At 48.7% G+C, this 19,794-nt stretch overlaps 1 protein-coding gene across 7 annotated transcripts in view; it reads right to left on the reverse strand.

Annotated features, from left to right (window-relative positions):
- Positions 1-18,738, reverse strand: part of ROGDI (rogdi atypical leucine zipper) — a 33,845-nt gene extending 15,107 nt beyond the window's left edge. For 2 of the 7 annotated variants that reach the window (XR_012676175.1, XR_012676174.1), the window contains exons 1-11: positions 18,656-18,738; positions 16,320-16,391; positions 14,911-14,993; positions 13,447-13,501; positions 12,843-12,923; positions 10,320-10,415; positions 8,938-9,036; positions 8,354-8,467; positions 7,548-7,597; positions 6,875-7,001; positions 5,528-6,312 (exon numbers count right to left, since the gene is read on the reverse strand). Coding sequence is in view for 4 of the 7 variants with exons in the window: in XM_075165692.1 (XP_075021793.1) it covers positions 6,271-6,312; positions 6,875-7,001; positions 7,548-7,597; positions 8,354-8,467; positions 8,938-9,036; positions 10,320-10,415; positions 12,843-12,923; positions 13,447-13,501; positions 14,911-14,993; positions 16,320-16,391; positions 18,656-18,697 (861 nt within the window). In the remaining 3 variants the exon portion in view is untranslated. Of the gene's footprint in view, positions 1-5,375; positions 6,313-6,874; positions 7,002-7,547; positions 7,598-8,353; positions 8,468-8,937; positions 9,037-10,319; positions 10,416-12,842; positions 12,924-13,446; positions 13,502-14,910; positions 14,994-16,319; positions 16,392-18,655 lie in introns of those variants that run through there. The other 5 variants (XR_012676176.1, XM_075165693.1, XM_075165694.1 and 2 more) reach the window with 5 other exon arrangements.
- Positions 18,739-19,794: the final 1,056 nt, after the last annotated feature.

The raw sequence follows: 19,794 nt of genomic DNA on the forward strand, positions 1-19,794 counted from the left end.
TCCTTGCTGCCTTCTCCGCCCATTCCTCCTGCAGCAGAGGCAGCCCGGGCTTCCGAAAAGCTGGAAGCCCTTCCCGTTGCCATGCACCCGCCTAGCTCTGCAGGCTGGGTCCCACTTCTCCCTGCTGCTGACCAGGGGAGAGCAGGGAGCCACGCTGACTCGACAGCCTGCATCCACAGCAGTTGCATGAAATGAGGGCAGCTTTTTCCTGGCAGAAGTCGTCTTGCCAAGCCCCTGCTCTACCCTGGGCACAGTGTTCCCCACCCTGCGAGGCCAGCCCTACGTCAAGGCTCGCTGTCACGGTTAGAAGGATCGCCCTGTCCCCAGGCGATGGCCTGCATCCTCCGGTGAGGGACCAGCAGCACACATTCTCTTCCAATCCCGCCTGCTAGCAGGGGCTGTCTTGCTGCCGAGCAGGGCCATAGGTCAGCCACCTGGATAAGCTCCGAGCAGAAATGGAGACAAGAGGCCAAAGCCCAGGCGTAGAAAATGAGATCCATGACTTCCTGAGCCGGCTGGCAAGACTGAGTGGGACATCACTGCCTTTGCCATCTTCTTTGTCTTCGTGGGTGAGTGCATAGCTCAGCACGAGGCATGTGCCAGACAGCTTCTCTCGGTGCTGGGCTTGGCAGGCAGCTGCCCTAACTCCAGCAACTCATGCAGCCCCCCCAGCAGCACAGCCCTGGAGGAAGAACGGCAGAGTGCGGCCACTCCATTTGCATTCAGCAGGCAACGTCAGCAACAGCAGCAAAGACACAGGGGCCCGGAGGAAACATTCCCTGTGTAACCTCCCCTGGTTGCCAGACCACTTTCACAGCCATCTCACCACCTTGCCTAACACTAGCATAGTTCGACCAGCCTGGGCTCAGATGGTGTTTGTGGGGTTGCCATGCCCTGTGTGACGTACAGCACTTGACGCAAAGTGCTGCGATGCTAACGGGGAAAAAGGGGAGCAGACAGCCAAGAGGGTACTTGCTGAAACGCAGGGTGCTAACAGGGAGACATAAAGGCTGATGCTGCTCACTTTTCTCCAGGGACTGTGCTTTTCCTGCTGCTCCTGGCGCGTATCCACTGCTGCTGCTGTGACTGTGACTCCCCAAAACAACACAAGGTGATAAAACCCAGCCTGCTCACCCAAGAATGACCTGGGACACAGGAGCTACCTGCAGGGTGGGCCTCAGCCGTGTTGCTTGTTGAAATGTGGGGGGCAGGAGAGGAAAGCAAGCAGAGCACTGGACAGACCCTGCTCTCGCCTGCAGAGACACACTCATGTGTCTCTGGACAAACAGGAGAAACACAGCCCAGCCACCAAGGGGGTACATCGATACAGGGAAGGTGATGGGGAAGAGAGAACAGGCTGAACGTGCTTGAGCAGGCACAGATGTGCCCAGGACCTTTGCACTGTTCTGGGGGAGGGAAGTAGTACCTGGGCTTGAGCACTCCATGCTCAAACCATAGAGACTATTTTGTGTGTTCATGCATGTGCAAACTCCTTCCCCTCCTCTTTATAATGACACATCCTTTTCCAAAACAACTAGATTCCCAGAAGGAAAGTTGGCATAGACAACCTGGCAATGGAGCCCTAAACCCACCTCCACCTCACAGCTGGACAGAACGACTCTTCCCGCTTCTTGCCTCTGCTGCACCTACAAATCAGACTCCATCTTCACCTTGAGTGCCAAGAGCTGCCCAGCCACTTCCATCCTCCTCTACAACCTCAGCAACTGCCCTTCCTAGTCTGTGGATGAATGCGAACCCCTTGCATGGTACCTGCAATGCCATCCTAGGCCAATACAAGCCACAAATCGTCCTCAGCTACTGCAACCAAAGTGGAGAACAGGTGCTCCCCCATGCAAAGCCAGCAGCCTTGGGAACTACCAGGGAGTGAGGGCAAAGAGAAAGCAGCAGAAACTATTGTTTCCCTACAGCTAGAGGCTGGAATCCTCTTCCAAACTCACACTTGCTGATCACCAAAACATATGTAGAGCATACTCGCACTAAGATCCCTTCTGGGATGACTGAATGGGAGGCCCAGCTATGCTGCTTTTCAGCATTTTGGGCTCCAGCCCTTCCATTACAGGCTTAATTTCCAGCAGGACTGAAAACAAAGCATAGCACTGTCCCTAGCTGTGAACACCCATTAAGAGAGGAAGCACAAGGCTCTGAAGATGCTTCAAAGCACACCCATAGCTTCTGGGAACCCTCTTAATCCCTGTAGAGACATTTGGAGCATGTGATCAGTGAGCCAGCTTCCTTTATGTGCTGCATCAACTTTAGAAACAGTTGCCTCACTCCTCCCAGGGGACACAAAAGCATGTGAAGATGAAACTGCTCTGTGCAAGGGAGCAGTGGCTCCCTCCTCCCTATGGCCTTTGCAGAGGGTGCTTGGGGCACCAAAGAGAGAGCTTGTTCTTCATCCTGAAGATTAGCAATGCCTCCAATTTGAAAAACATCACCCCCTTACCTAGCATCTTTACAGTCCCAGGTGGAGCCAGGCTTTCAACTGGCAGAGTCCCTCTGCTTTAGGGCGATACTCTGTGTCCCCACAGGTGATCCCATGAGGGGGCAGGGTGACCCTTTTTGCTGTGGCACATGCAGAACAAGGAAGTTCCGATTCTGTCCTGAGAACACTGACCCCAGAAGGCGGCACCCTGAAAGGCAGCCAAGCACCTACTCATGAATGGGAGTGCTAGCACATGCCCTTCCAATGTTTCCACCACAGCTGCAAGGCAGGATGAGGCCAGGGACGTTAGGTGCAATTCCAGGCAAGTCCTGGCAGTGGCAATACTTGATCAGGCTGGCATCAGCACACACAAATACCTGTAGTTTCAACTCCAGCTCCAGGAAAAAATGATTGTATCTTTACAAACATTTAGCCTTAGCTGAGCTCAGCAAGGAGACGTTCTTGTCTGCTTATTGCTCAGATGCTGGGAAGAGCAGCATGGGATTCTGCTCGTTGTCTGTCACTACTCTGTGGACAATGCAGAAAGAGCTACTCAGATTGAGAGAGACTAGAGGCAGCCATAAAATAAACTTTCTTCAATACTCTTTTAGTTTCTGGTTCTGCTCTGTCACTAGCCTCCTGCAGTGCTGTTGTTGAAAGCTGCCCAGCAAGTGTCTTCTCCGTCTTAGTTCAGGCAACTCTAATTCCTTTTTGAAGGGCATGTATAAGCTCAGCAGCAGAGGCCCATGGATCAGTGTCTTCTGTGGTCCCAGAACCAGCAGCATCCAGGCAGCAGCAACTCAACTGCTAGACCCATCAAAAGCAGGCAGCCAGTGGATCTAAGCAGCAGACCTCTATCCCCTGAAGACTAAGTAGAGATTCCCTGGGCAAAGGGGAAAAAGAAAGGTGCCACCAGGAAAGGTTTCGCTCATGAGAACTACAGTTTCCCCAAAGGAAGCTAAAAAAAGAGAGAATAAAAACCCAGCCCAAGAAAAGGCAGACAGTCTGATTATTTCATTCTGCTCCAGTCACACAGCGGCATTCATCAATGCATGTAACAATCAAAAGCCCTTGCAGTACTGCAGAGCAGCCCAAACTTCACAGACACCTTGTGCTGCCAAGCACTTGCCAAAGATTGTGGCCCACAGCACGTTTGAGTTGCATTTGCAAAGGGAGGGATGGGCTGCCAGTAGCTATCCCAGTACCAACCTTACTGGGCTGCAAAAGCAGAGCCCTTAGAACCTTGTAAATATTCTTCTGCGCCCAGAGGTTTAGTGGGGAAAAGAGAGAGACTGTTAAGTCTTTAATTGATGGGCCCTTGTGTTACCTTTCAAATCCACAGGGTACCAGCCCAGGGCTTTGGGCCAGCCTCTCCTGTTGAATGTCACCTAGCTTGCTGTTACCCTGTTCTTCTGTAACAGTAACCTAGGCATTGTCCTGTAGCGGCTACCACTGCCACCTAGCAGTCCTCACGACACAGTCACTGTGCATCAGAGCTGGAATAAGGACACGTGTTTCATTTTGCACACTCCTGCCCTCCAGAACTGAAGAATAACTGTTTTCATCAGAAGAAAACAACACACGCTGGGTTGCATGTTACGTCCCTATCAGCAGGAAGCTGAGTTGGAGAGGATGTGGCAACATTGATTGGACTGCACACACTAGTGTGAATTAAAAAAGGAGCCTCCTCCACACACAGGCAGGGTTAAAGAAGAGCACAGACAGCTCCAGAGAGGTTATTAACTATAAAAATACTCTCATCCGAGAAGCTGTTAATGGTGAGCGGTTACACACATGCGCAATCACTTTCTAAGCAGAGAACGGTCTGGAACAGTACAAGGGTAGGTAAATGAATACCCAGGGTCACGACCGCAGCTAGTCATAAGGCTAATTGACTGGAATCAGTAATGAGTCTGCTATTGCATCAGCCCATCCAGGCCTCTCTACCTTCCACCTTTCATTACTTACTAACAAACACATTAATCAGTCACAGCCTGATACTCATTTGTAGGCTCTGTTACTGTCTGCAACCTGTAGTATCACCATGCATTAGAACAAGCACAGCACCAAGTGTCAAGTCCTCAGAGAAGGAGGCTGCAGCAGTAACAAGGCTGGCACTAAGCCACTCAGGATCCCCGGGATCTCACAAAGGGACAGAAAGGGAGGTCACAGACAACGTAGGCCACACATGCCCAGAGCGGAGGTCTATGCAGAGGGGAAGGAAAAAAAAAAAAAAAAAAAAAAAAATCAAAGCAACGTACTATCTCTAGTCTCCATCCCTGGAGCTATTCAAAAGCCATTTGGACATGGTCCTGGGAGACCGGCTTTGCGTGGCCCTGCTTGAGCAGGGGAATTGGACCAGACAGACCCCAGAGCACCCCTTCCAACTTCAACCATTCTGTGATTCTGTGATCTCTTCCTTTTGAGCACAGCACCCTGGATAGCATTTGGAAAACACCAGGATCCTGGTGTTTTCCAACCATGCTGTCAAGATAGGCTCCAATGGCCCTGACGTTTTGCAGGGACCTCGGTGATCCTGCAGTCTTCACCTCAGCACACACGTAGGCTCCTGGCAAAGGTAGTCCAGTGAGGAAAGCCACCAGAAGCACAGGCTGGACCAGGCTAGCTGGAAGCAGGAGACAGGTGATGCTTCCTCATCACTAAACAGCCAGCTCCAAGAGCCAACCCAACCCATCTCCATACTTACAGCATCTTCCAAACATGACCATCAAGGGAAGTTTGGAAAAGTACTTTAGGTAGTAATACTCAGATGTCAGAAAGCACTGGGCTGAGGCTACACAAACCAGGCCCAGTCTTCGAAGAGCTGCCCAGCTCTGCCCTCAGAGACCACTACTGTCCTCCCAGTAAGGCAAAGAGTAATCCAGCATGTGTAACTAAGAACAGCCACTCACTTGTAAGACAGCACATAATCTTTGATACTCTTTCCTTCTCAGCACTGACAGCCCACAGGAGCATGGCAGGTCTGAGGATCTTTATTTCACAGTTATCAGTGCTAGAGGGATGAGTTACATACTGTAGCATCCATAGGTAGGCAGCAAATTGTAGTAACAACATGGTACTCACTTTGGGTTTAATGACAGGATGTGAGACTGCACAGCTCTGCTCAAGGTACCGAAGCAGCTCCAAAGGCTGGCAGTGAAAACAAGATACTAAACCTGGAAAAAACCAATTGGCCCAACTAGGGCTTAGGAAAAAGAAAAAATATATATTATCACATTGATGCCAGGGAAAAAGGAGTTCAAACAGCAGCAAGTAAGAATATCCCCAAGGGGGAATCAATAACATGGGCACGGACTGAACAGATAGGAGAGGGAAAAGCTCAGGGCTAGGCATAACAACAGCTGGACCAGATCACAGCAACATATTTCACTACACGGAGCAACATGGCCTACATTTTTTGTGGTGTGTTAAATTAGTCTGCCTTCATCCCTTCCCCTCACAGTCCAGCAGTTAGTTACAGCACTGCGTGCAAATACAGTTAGTGAGAGTAGTCCGCAGCTCCCCATCCGTTGTAATGGACTAGTGTAATTCATCAGAGGCTTGGAAAGCGTAAGCCACACAACGCACACGAGAACAAAGACAGGTGGAAGCTCTTGCCAACCACACAGCATTGCTTGGTGCCCTGCTTATGCAGCAGTCCCAGACAAGGCTACTAAAGTTGTCTCTCTGGATACACTGACCCTACCCTGTGGAGGGCCACATGGTAGTGAACCACAGCACTCCTCAGGCTGACCTGGACTCTGCTGGCATGCTAAAAACAGAGAGACGCTGGAAGTACTGTAAGGGCTTGGACTCTCCACAGAGAATTAATATGGCCTGTAGTTCCAGTAACTGGAGAAAACAGAGATCTGGAAAGCAAGAAGAAAAGCAGGTAAGTTCCTGTATCCCTTGGGCCATAAAGGAAAGAGCATATAATGCTCTGCAATGAAGATTGAGCTTTACAGCATTACACACTCCAGCACTGCACTGCAGAAGGGCAGATTTGCTGCTATTGTCATTGAAGAGGCTTGGAGCACAAAGTTACTTGCTCAAGGTGGCAGGCAGGTCAGCTGCAGAGCTGGAACTGACCATTGGTCTACTGGAATCCAGTTCGCTGAGGTCTCCATGCCTCCTCTACAGCACCGTGGCATGTCCTCACATCCAGCCCATGACTGACAACACAAAAGTGTCTACCTGCTCCTCTCCATCTAGTCACTAGTTCAGCAAAGACATCTGCCACACTACTACACTTATCCCAGATGACTGTCTGCTAGGCAGCGCCAGCCAGGTGCCTGGCTCCAGAGCATTGACGCATCACTTGTTTTCAGTTTATATGTAAGTTGTACAGAATAACATCGCAGATTTTTAGGAGATCTCAGGTCCTCTCAAAATTCAGAGTTAAAACCAAAGCCCCTTCTCTAAGGCCATTACCTTGTCCTTCAGTTGCTGGCAAAGCTGCAGTGAAACTGTGAAGAAGACAAGGGCATCATTTAACCATGGGACAACACATTCCACTTTATGGACATGGCTGACTTCATACCGCTGGTTGCCAAACTCACTGGAGTGGGGGAAAAAAGAGTACAGCTTCACAACAGCACAGAATACAAAACTCAAATGTCCTCCATTCTCACAGAGGAGATCATTATAATTTCTACTACATTTAAAAACAGCACGGGCAAAGTTATAGAACGCAAACTCTCAGCCTACCTCTGACCAGATTTAGAGTTAAGCTAAATCTAACAGAATTAAGGTAGAAACTTTACCACTTCCCAGAAAGGCACAAAGGCAGGAAATGCAGATGGCAGTGCCAATAAGCTAATGTTCATTTTGGTTGACAACTCTGATCTCTAGACAAACTCATGGCACCCTATGGGTGGGCTGCATCCTGAAAACCCACATCCTTGGGCCTTTATGACCGAGTCATTAAAGAAACGCTATTATGGGCACCTGTGCACTCACAGGCACAGGCACAGGCACAGCAAGTGACTCAGTCCAGCTTCTCCACTTAACAGATGCTATAATCAAAACTGCGTACAGCCATTTGGATCTCATCCTCAGCATACTCCTACACCTGTTACACAGCCCTTGTAGAGACTGTACTTACAACATGGCCCCAGGGTTGTGTAAAATGGACCCTCCAGCAGGCTTGAAGTTCTAGAGGAGAAGGAAAAGGTCATTAGGATTTTGACACAGTGAACAAACTACTTAGAAGAAGGATGTTTAAGGTTTGCACTTTCAGTAGTCTGACATCAGGAAATGCCTATAGTATATCTGCCTGAATACTCCATTCATGATGGAGTCATGTCATTTGATCCCTTCCTTTATGAAAAAAATCTACACAATGGCTGAGTCTAACTTAGCTCCAAATTTTAGCACCACAAACATAAGATGAGAAGATCTGGAAGAAAAACAGAAGACAGATTTTAGGAAAAATATCCTTATGGAAGGACTGCATTTCAAAAAGCTTAAGAGGTTAATTCTGCTTTTACAGGACATCAAGCTGATCCAAATGCAACAGGTGAAGCAGAAAAGTGTCCATCAAAACTCCACTCAGAAAATCCAAGATGCTACTTCGATGTAAACTGGATTAATACAATTATGCCCTTCCAAAAATTATGTAAAATTATCAAACTATATTATAAGATAAAGCATTATTTGGCAAAAAATAGTTGCTGGCCTTCTCCAGAACACTGGTATTTTCTTCTGGGCTAAGTGGCCAAGCCCCAAACTAGATTTAGAGCCAGTGTTCTGTCTGCAGCAGATCTAAACACAGACACTTAACACCAGTTACAGTAATTTCTGCATTATATTATGCATATAACGTTGCACCATATAGCAGTGCGATCTCCTCCTCACAGTGGGACGTATGGAGAGGTAAATAAACGAGGCTCAAGAGATAGTAGGCATCACCTTGGTTGTGCTGGGCTGCAGCACATGGAGTTGGTAGATGGTCAGGCACAGCTTATTCAGGTTAATATAGAAATTCACAAGGATGTCTGGAGGCAGAGCAGGGGTGAACATTTTCTGGTGAGAAAATAAGTAGTTTCTTTGTCAGTGAAAGCATCATTATTTCTAATGCTGGGAAATCACTACCTTTTTCTAAGCCATATTACAGTTACCCCATAGTGAGAGGGACATTAGGAAAGAAACAAAGACTGAGCAGCTTGCAAGCCATGGTTGTTCCTCTTGCTGCACTTGATCAAATGGTGTGTGAATGATGGTGACAAAAAAGGATGGAGCAGTGTTTACAAGGGCAAATCATCCCTGGACAAGATTCCTGGGCAGGGAACAGAACTTACTCTCCGAGAACCAGAGTCCTCATGCCCAAGTCATCTGCTTTCCCACAGGAAGATAGAGAGCAGCCAAAAATGCTCAGGGTTTGCACCTACTTCAGCTCTCTCTTTCTGCCTCAGGAGACACTTCAGAAATCCACTTCCACCAGGATGCAGCATAATATCCTAACTGTATGGAGATCTAGACCATCACATACTTACTGTGAGACCACTGGAGGCAATCTCTGGTAGAGTCAGAGTGGCTGGAGTGGTAAGCCGATTTCGGGCTCTTGAGAGCTGTAACATCACAGCATCCATAAGCTACAAGATACCATGCAGTACACTGCTGAGTGACGATCCCTGGACAGCTCTGGATAGCGTGCTGCAGAATCCTACAGCCTTTTGCAAGTGTTACAACAATACCCCCGCCCGGCCTTCCAGGAATTCAGGGACTTATTAGGAAGGGGTGGCTCCCCTATAAATGCAGTTTAACTGTTACCACTGTCATAGACACTTGTGAGACAGGCCAGGAGTGTTTAATACCAGGGATCGAAGAGAGAACAGCTATTCATTAGAAGAATTAGAAGAGAACATTGAGATCAATTACTGATGCCAGCGAAGCATCAACAAACCTATCATCAGCTGTTCTGAGGAGCAGGCATTAAGGAAAAACAACAAGCTGTGTTCTAGTTCTGCCCATTCCCACACCACGGGTACAAAAACTGCTGAAGGGCCCCCTCCAGTTCATAACCATCTATGAGCTAGGGCACTACAGAAGAGAACCAGCTCATTGTGAGTCCAATCCTGCCAGAAATCACAGCTCAAAGGCTCTATTCAGGCAGACTTCCTTTTCCAGAAAAAAGTGGGAAGCAACATATGATGTTATAGAGCTCATGACTGCTAAGATGAAGGCATTTTATATTATGACTGATTTCTCCCCGCTACTTCCACCCAAAAGTAAAAAGGAAATAGTTTTATTACCTAGCTTCTTCCTATTAGCAGCCCTTGCCCACGTGCAGACTAAAAGGGTTTAGCTTTCTCATGGTTGATATTGTGATGGATTCTAATGAGTAAGCCGAAGCACTGGTAGTTCAGAGAGCATTTCCAAGCAGAGGCTGGGCTTTATTGCCACGCAGCAGCTGGTCTGTATCAGACCACATCAACCACCACTAGCAAGCGAGAAGTCACTTTCAAATTGTCAGTAGATCACAAGTACTAACTGTATTCTTTTGTTGGCTGATGACTGCCTCATTTCTTCTCCCCCCAAAAGCACTGACCAACAGGGAAGAGTATGAGCTGTGTAACCACATCATCCAAAAAAGATCAAGGGAGATGCTCCCAGAATATCACTGCTGTGCAACAGGGCACCAACTGCTCAGATTACCGTTCACCATGATGTACAACCCTGTTACTGATGCTAAACTGGTATAGATTCATATCAAATATGAGGTCACATGGAGACACAGGTACATGTGGGTACAACTGGGGAATCCATTTCCAGTATGAGACTCAAGACAGTAATATGCATTAACTATGTTTAAAACAACAAATGAAGAGAAGAAAAATGCACATTCCTACCCAAGTAGAAAGGGCTTTCTCCTCACCTTGAGAACCTCCGAGCCTGTTTTGAACTGGTAGTTTACATCTCTGTTCATAAGCAGGTAAATGGCTTGGTTAACATGGTTTCTAGCATCCTGGATCTGCAAAGGTACAAATGCAACCCTATTAAAGAAACACCCTCTACAATACACATTAGGAAGTAGAGGTTTCCCTGATTATTTCATTGGCCCTAAGATAACGGTGACTTCTCAAATGTTAAAGTCCATTTCTCTCTGAGTACCAGCCACTCACTAACACAAATCTACCACTGCTGCCCAGATGATTATTGGGTTCTTCACTCAAGGACTGGAGATGCAAAACATTCTGATAGCTACAACCTGGATTGTCAATAAAAATATTGCTGCTGCCCTGAAGGAACAGCGACATCAGGTACTCTCATCCTGGGAGGACTCTGATCATGACTGTTCAGGTAGGAATTCTCACTGTTGATGGTATACAGCAGTCAGGTCTAGCAACACGAATAATGATTTCTTCCTTAGGAATTATAAGAGCTAAAACCAATGACATAAATTACATCGACAGCAGCAATGAGCAGCAAACACGGATTTCTAATATAACATCTCTGGCAGTATTCCAGAGTCCTTCTAAACTATAATTGTTGGGGTTGAGAGTTATCTCCAGCATCAGGAAGCTGCCATCACGCCGCTTGTGTGGAACTTGACCAGACTCAAGACACAGCTAGCTCAAGTCCCTCTCAAGCAAGACCGCTTGCAGCCAGGAGATAATTATCAAAGCAAGGTTGATAGGTGTATCCCAGTGCTTTCATGGGAGCAAGGACAAACCAGAGGAAGAAGAAAATGACCCTGGGAGAAAGTGACTTGTGTTCAGTTCCTGGCAGCAGCAGGAAAATCGAAAAAAACCAAAGGGGTAAATCAGAGGGTGCAATAAATGGAAAAGGTTAAGCAGCGAAGCCTGTATGAGAGATGGTTGCTGGGAGATGGATAACACAGCTTGGGATATTTGTAGTTTGATACATCTACACTGCTCCCTAGCAACCCCAGGTACCAGCTCAGCCTTGTAGAGGCTTCCCTGGCATAGATCCGGGGACTGGTTCCTTCTCATCCAGAGCTCAGGGATCACAGAATAGCCCTGCTCTTAGAAAGCACAAGGCACTGGAGGCTACAGAGAGAAGAGAGAGATGATAAAGTCCACTGTCAGACTGCAGAGAGACTCTGCAGGTACTTGGGCTATGGCATCTCCAAACATCACCACCTCCAGCCTTTATATCTCCCAGATGCTTTCGAGCAAGCTAAGTGTTACCCAACCCAGCAATGCCAATCCTGCTATTATAAGGACTTGCTTCATTCCTATTCCCCCTTGATTTTGCTCTGTTTTCTAAAAAAGTTCCTCAAAACTCATGTGCCCACACTTATGTTCCTCAAAAATGTGCCTATACTACAAATTCTTAGTGATGACTTTACTCTGCACAGAGAAACAAAACTCCAACTGGCACCACTCACTAAGGGAAGAAACTCACAATACTTTGAGATGCCCATTTTTAATTCAGACAGGACAAAGATCTCCACATAATCACTGTAAATGCTTCTGCACAGAGTCCTTTAGTCACTCACATTCCATCTGAACAACATTAGAACACAAAACTCTTGCAAGTAAAGAAAGGTGTTTTCCATAGAAGCTGGTAGAAGCCTATCAACCAGACAGCAGTACAAAACAGCCACAAAATAGGATGCACTGCTGAGTGTTATCACAAAAACTTCGTTGCCTTCTTGCGAGGCATAAATAAACTCAGTCAAGTTTGGCATTAACATCTCAAGTACACAATTTTCTAGATTTGTACAGAGTTACCAGGTAGAGCTTTCACTCCTCTGCCAAAGCAGCCGTTGGAAACTGCACTCAATACCAAATTCACTGATCACCTAGAAAAATCTGAGCCATGGCATAGCGAAGCACATGGAATACCTCTTTCTCCAACCTACTCAGCTATTACAAAGTTACTGTGGGAAACTATGTCTTCAAGATCAGGCACTAGATCAGGTCCTGAAATCAGGTATCTCCCAGCAAAATGGTGGGAGAGAGATTCAATGTTCTGGACAGCCACATCCCTTTAACTCCTTAACTGAGAGAGCTCAGCTACACTACAAGACCACAATACAGTGAGATTTGTTCTCAGCATAAAGAAATGCTTCCGTAAGAGAATGAGAGCAAGCTACTCAAAGCCTCTGAAGTTGCTCTTTGCCCTGCTAGCCTGGATTTTACAAGCAGACACAAGGCCAGTACTGCACAGGCACCCTAGGCACTCCTTTCAAAGGATTATGACTGCTATGCAGACAGCCTTCAGTTTGCTGGCGTTTCAGGAACAAGCAGAACCCACCTCTCTCTCCTAGCACCATAACTGAATTTAATTGCATCTGTTTCCTCCCTTAGCTTTTACCACTGGAGCTAATGTGGGATGGACATAACCTTCCCTCTCATAAACCGAGGGGCTACAGCTACTGCTTGGAGGGCGCGGATGCTACAGAGGGGTAGGCATCTAAAGTTAACAGTACCTGCTGCAATTTCCACTGCTTGTCTTCCCGAAATGCAAAGTGCAGGAGCTGATTATTTCTGGGCATTTTCAGATTAACGTCCTTGAAGAAAGAAACAAACACGTGAGAGCAAGCAATGCCCATATGCAGAACATGGAGACTGCCAGCCCCACTTCCTTCTGTCTCCCAGACCATCTTGGCAAGCTGCTTTCAGCAGTCCTGGCATGGCCTCCTACAGGAAGATGCTAATACAAAGGATAAGTTGACAGGCATTTAGTGAATCGGGATCCAGGCAGGACGCACAACCTGATCTCAGAAGGCCCCCCAAGGAAATTTGACATCACACAACAAAGGCGGTAAAGGCAAGGAATCCCCATGGAAGTTGACTCCACCACTCACCACAGAGTGTGTGTGGGGGGGGTTAGATGCTGGATCTTGACAGATTTCAACAGTTGCTGAAATGTTAAGGATTTAAGGCCTATTAGGGAAGACTGACAAAGAAAACTTATTGAACGCTGGTCAAGCATAATAAGGATGACCTCTCCCTTGAGGTCATCAAAGTGTAATAAGGATGACTCCCACCCCTTGATGGTAGGACAAAGCAAGAACCACAGCAAGTACTCACAGCTTGACACAGGGCATCTCCCTGCAGCGTCAACACACCTTTCACCTGGTCTGTGCTGGAATGAGAAGAAAGATCTGGGCAACACAAGTCACAGGAGGCAAGAGACACCTACGAAACTGCCAACCCGACACCGCCCCTCCCTGTCCCATGTAGCTAGCCAAGTTCCCCTCCTTCCAGGGGTCAGCTGGGGGATGCAGATGAACTCTATACACACTTTCAAGCCCCCAGCTCTTGGCCTGCGGCCAGCTGCTGTCATATTCTTTATAAGCCACGTCACCCTAACTGCCCTGCCTAAAACATTACATTCATTTCTGATCCCATGCTTATTTCATGTATTACCTATAAACAATTTGGTTGCAGTTACAAACAGCTCTAGTAGGCACAAACACAAGATATTAGATGAATTACTGACATTGGAGTGCCACATGGTTCATACAGGAGCTGAAAGCTACAAATCCCACCCCCACACACAAGAAAAAAACCCTAAATAAACAAAAAAACCACAGCCCAAACCCTTTAAAAGGTCCTGCAAGGTGGCTCACATCTACAATGAACAGTGGGGGAAGACTGAAGCACCTGGGCCTTCAAAAACTCAGTTTAGCCATACCTTACATTTTAATACACTAGACAGAGACTCTTCAGATCAACACTTTTTAAGATCCACCTTGCAACAATGAATGAGAACTAGAATCAACTTTAATACTTTAAGATCTGAAGAATGCAACCTTCAAACCCAATACAGAATCATTGCACCATTCTATAAAATGCTCACCATGCTGCTTCTAAAGACTAAGGTCTCCTACGTTGCAACCAGCTTGCGACCTCTGCCAGAGTGCAGCTATTCAGGGCAAGGCCTACGCTGAAGATCAAAAAATGGACAGCTATTTCAGAAAAACTGTACTTCCACAGCACCATCTGCACAGGTCTCAGTTTGCTCTGTGTGAAATAGATTTATTATCACTATTTTAGGGAGATTAGGACAAAGGTTAAGATCTGTCCACAGTCAGAGTCAAGAAACTGAGCCAAGAGCAGAATTCAGTCCTTGTAACTGCAACTCCCTGCACCCAGAATCAGAAAAATGCCCCTTGGCAAAACTGCCGACAGCAGCACACTGATGGAACACACCAGCGTGTGGTCGGGAATCCATGACTATATTATAGGTGTCAGTAGGACACGGCACAAGTCTGGCTAAGGCAGCCCCTGGGACACGGCTACAGACTGTTATGTTAACCTGCCATGAGAGTTGTTCATTTGTTTTCCTTAAGGCGAAATCTCGTATTAAAGAGAACCCCTTTGCCCTGGGGGTGCTGCAGAGACCTTTGCCACCGGCGCTCAGGGCACAGCACCCTTCGCCGCTGAGGGAAGTCCCTGGCACCAACACGGGCATCGCCGGGCAGGGACGGCGGCACCACCGGCGCGGCCCGGCGGAGCAGCGGCAGACCCCTGACCGCCACGACCACTTACCCCGGTGTGCTCAGCACGAAGTTCTCCTGCCTGACGGCTCCTCCCGAGCCACCGGTGGGCAGGGCAAACCGGTGAGAGGCCTCCTGCCCAAGAGAGGACATAGTGAGTGCTGGAGCGTCCACCTGGGCCCAGTGTACCACAAGCCAGGAACAAAGACAAGACAAGGGCAGAAACACAGACGCTGGCAAGTAGCCGAACTCGGAGCGGTCACCTTTGCAAGCCTGCCGCAACCTAGCAGAGCACATGGATATTCCCTTGTCCTCCTGCAGGACAGGCGCAGCCCAGACAAAGCTCATGGCGAAAGGCATCGGCAATCCCGCACTCCAGCTCTGCACGCGGAGCCAGGCGAGGCGGCCAATGCCCAGAGGGATCTGCAGCTGGAGCAGCACTCCGCACCGCCCGGCCCTGCACGCCCTCGGGCACCGTGGTGCTGCCCCTTTCTCAGTGCGCTCAGTGCCCCGGACTGCACAGTGCAAGTGCCACCGGTCCCTTACCCACATGGGAAGTCTGGAGCAAAAACCAGCACTCCTGACTGGCTATACTGGCTGATGACTGTCCTTCAATCACACTTCACCTTAAAACTATTAAAAATTCTTCAAAACAGATACTATATATATAGATACTGCAGGTTATCGTCACCTGCTATTGAGTCACCTCCTGGGTCAGCACTATGGCACTCCCACCTCCCCTGGCACCCGCCCCTCACCTCCACATTTTTGCCCCTGCAAACCCCCACCGAAACCTCAGAGCGCTCAGGGGCTGCGCCTGTTGAAAACCAACCTAGGCGGAGAGCGGTGAGCTGTCATGCACACAATCCCCTTTGGCCAGTTCACCACCTGGCTGCCTGGAAAGAGCTGAACCCGGCAGCCCACGCTTAGGCTGGCGAAAGGTGCTGCAGGCCTAGTTCAGCTGAACATTTCACGCCTCTGAAAGGGACAAATACCGGCAGAGAAGCGGGTATATCGAGGGAGGGATGGCTTTGAGTGAGGAGAGCGCATGCTACTAATTACTGCACTAGTAGTAGGTTGTCAGCTAAAGGCTATCGTGCTTGTTTCCACCATCACATGACAGAGTTACAGACAGATCCAGATTCTCTGTTCCAGAAAATATTCACATCTGAGGCAAATGCCTGGCAGACAGGTCTGGCTGCATCCGTGTGCCTTTTCAAAGCAGCTCTCTCAGCAAAGAGGGTCAAGAACAGAGCAATCTAGGGCAAATCAGCTTTACTGTGAATCCTCGAGACCAGAGGGCGAGCAAACACTTGAGACAGCACTGAACATGTGTGATGGACCTTTCTGTGCACCCTCTACCAAGAATTTTTTCCTCCAGGGGAAATCTACCACCATTCCTCATATGGGACAGCAAACAAACACACAACACAAAAAACAGATGAAACAAATTAACCTTACCTTCAAAATATCCTGCAGCTGTTTCAAAACAGCATGGACCTCTTCTTGTAAAAGCCATTTAAATTCTTCTTCCTACATTGTGGAAAGATAGCAGTGGAATCATTAGAAGTCAAACACTGGAAATAAATCTCTCAGACACATATGAAAATTATTTAATGTCTAAGTTTACTGCTATGTCCATCCTGTTTACATCACGTGCTAGTAGGAGAATAAAAAGATTTCTTCCTGATTTGTTGCAAGATCTTGCTCTCCACTTCTCTGCCCTAGCCAAATGAATTGTCCTGATTCTTGTTTTGACTTTGTTTAACAAAGCAGCATTCATACAAATCCCTGTACCAATAATCACAGAATTAGGAAAGAAGGCAGCACAGGATGTGAATTTCAGAGCAAAGTACAGATCCTGCTGCTTCAAAATCTGGGGCCTCTTTTTAAGCTGCTGGGGTGGGCTGATCTTGGCTGGCCAGCTGCCAGACACCCACCCAGCCTCTCCAACTCCCCCTCCTCAACAAGATAGGGGGAGGAAATAAGATGAAAAGCTCGTGGGTCAAGATAAAGACAGGGAGATCCCTTATCACTTACTGTCACGGGCAAAACAAACTCAACTTGCAGACAAATTTGTTGCCAATTAGATGGTGAGAAACAAAGACAAAAACTAAAATGCTCCTCCTCCCCCCAGTGGCATTTTACCAAGTAACAGAAGCCTAAAAATAAAGCAAGCTAAACTGAAAAGTGGGTGGGGGGAGAGAAAGGCTGAGGACTCCCAATCATTTGGGCAAATTCAGTAACAAACAAGTTTGTATCTGATGACACACCACCTCAGGCCTCAATCAGATGTCCGCTACACTGAAGCCTGTATAAAGCAGATCCTCAAACCTAAGGAGGAGCAGCTAAGCATTCCTGTTAAACCACAAGACCCCATGCAGAAGATCATCAGAGAAGTGGGGATAGAAGCAAGCAAGGGACAAAGAAGAGATTGACACTTGCTACCTTGTAAGGGAGGAAAAATCTTCCGTGTGGAAAGTACTGGAAGGGAATGAATTGAGCAGGTTGACCACAGAAAAACCGGAAAGGTGTGGTCAACTCAGAAATTTAAGCCTGTGGTTCTTCTGCTAGACAGTTCCTGTTCACCATGAGGAACACAAAATAGCTACTCACTGATGTGTCGTCACTTTATGCAACAGCTATCTGAACAAAGAGTAGGACAAGGACGGTTTTGTTTCAACAAACGTTCACCCAAAGCAAGTACACACAACAAACCTAGGTAGGATTCTCTGTTATCCTTCAAACCAGTGTGGGTGCAGGACCACTGACTTCCACCATTTAATCCTGTTTTGGGTTTCTGGGCATCATATTGACACATTGGATTCCTTGCTTTTTTGTTCTCTGTAACACTCGCTCTCCTCCAGGTTCCCAAAGGAACAGAAATCATGCAGGTAAAGCAGACGCCTTTAGTGCCTCCACCACCCCACTGTCGCCACGCAGACGGTGACTTCAAATCATCATTGTGTCTTTCATCCCCCTAGTGACAGCAAAAGATCTTCCCCCCAGTATTAATTTCAGACAAAGCCAAGTTCATTCACCATCTCTGTGCACTACATATTTTTGAGGAATGCTAGTCATATCATTCCAAATCACATTAATTCTAGAAAAATCTGGTTTTCACATGCAGCTTTCCGCCTAGCCTGGATGCACCTCCAAAATAGGAGACAGGAAGTTTTCACTACTTCTTGCAGCTCACGTCCCCAGAGATGTCTGCAATGTCAGCTGGTCTATGGCTTTCCCACCTTTATCAAGTGAACAAGGCCGCTTTGACATGCCTGCCTGCCCTTCGTTAGGTCGGGTCTTCCATCAAGCAGCGAGCTGGGCTGACTATGAAAAAATCAAGGTCAAGTAACACATTTCATTGTTTACCGTCAGCAGGGCTGCCTCCGGCACCGACCTGCCTCTGGAGAACGCAAGGAGTGGCGTCAACCGCAACCCCCCCTCGTACTGCTAAGGGGGAGAACACCAACGCGGAGGCCATTAAAGCAGCGAAAGGGCGAGTCTGGAGGAGACCACGGCCTGCTGGGCGGCCCGAAAGCCTGTCCCGGCCGCACGGGACTGCGGGCCCGCCGCGAACGCCGGAGCAGCTGCGCCACGGCCCGCGCCGCGGTGACCGGGCGGCCCTCACAGAGCCTCAGCCCAGGCGCGGGGAGCCGGGGGCGGGGAACGGCCGCGCCGCCGCCCGGGGCGCGGCTCCCCGCCCGGCCCGGCCAGCCGGAGCGGGCCTGCGGGGGTCCGTCATGGACGTGAGCTGCCGCTTGCCACGGCCAGGGCGAGCCCGCCGCCCCACTCACCAGCACCGCCCGCTCCGCCGCGCTCGCCATCGCCGCCGCCATCCCGCTACCCGCCGCCGGCCCCGCCCCCTCCTGGCGCCCTCGGCCGCCCCAATTGGCTACCAGCGCCATCCAGACCCGCCCACGCCGCCCCGCGCCGGCACGGCCTCAGCCCGGCAACGCCGAGACGGCGTCTGATTGGGCAGCACCGCCCTCCCTTCGCCCTCGAGGCGTGGCGAGGGCGGTGCCAGAAAGGCGTGACGTCAGGCGGCGGGGGCCTGGGGGAGGGGCGGCGTGGGGGGCACGGCCTGGGGGAAGGCGCTCGGGCTCGGCCCGGCCGTCCCCCAAGTGCCGCAGCGCTGGCCCGTGGGTGCGGTGCAGGCGCTCCGGTTACTACTGCAGTGAGAATTGGCTTTCATCTGCACTACGCAGAGCCGCAGCTGACGGCAGACATGTAAGAATCCTCAAGAACGGGTAAAGACTTGGAAGCCTCATCAGTTTCTTCTCAAAATTTTGAAATTGAAGTAAATTTATACTGGCACTGAAGTCTTCGCATTGAAGTTGGTGGGTTCCTTTCCACGTTGGATGTACTGCGGGCAAGAGGTGGCCCAGCGAACAGCATCATCTTCTTCACCACGTCAGCAAGGTGGGTTCTGGAAGGGAATGCATTATTCATTCACAGAGCAGGTAAAGCTTCCGATATGGCCAGTTTCTGCTGTGAGCACAACTCTGACTCAGTGGCCTTGCTCCATCACTGTCTGCATTGCTTTTAATCACAGTGCTAAAACTGAGTTTTTCCTTACTTTAGCACCTGTGATGCATTTAAACTAAAGCACACCATTAATCAGCACTAGCCCATTACACCTCAGTACATAAGCATCTACTGCTATTTGACAGCAAACACTGCCTGGATCATCAAAAAGCAATAATCTGGAGGTTGCAAACACTTCAGTTAAGGGATCTTGTCTTGGAAAACCCTACTCACTGCTCAGTTAGTGCTCAAACATCCCAAATGCTAGAAGGAAGGATACTCCAGACAGAGCAATTGGGCCACCAGGCTCCCATCACTGAGACAACACAAGAAGTCATCAACACCAGAAGGATCCTGGACCTCCATCTCTCAGCATTCTTTGCTTTAAAACTAAGCCTTCGTTCTCCTC

This window comes from Calonectris borealis, chromosome 16 (genome assembly GCF_964195595.1).
Source record: "Calonectris borealis chromosome 16, bCalBor7.hap1.2, whole genome shotgun sequence".
Classification (NCBI taxonomy): domain Eukaryota; kingdom Metazoa; phylum Chordata; class Aves; order Procellariiformes; family Procellariidae; genus Calonectris; species Calonectris borealis.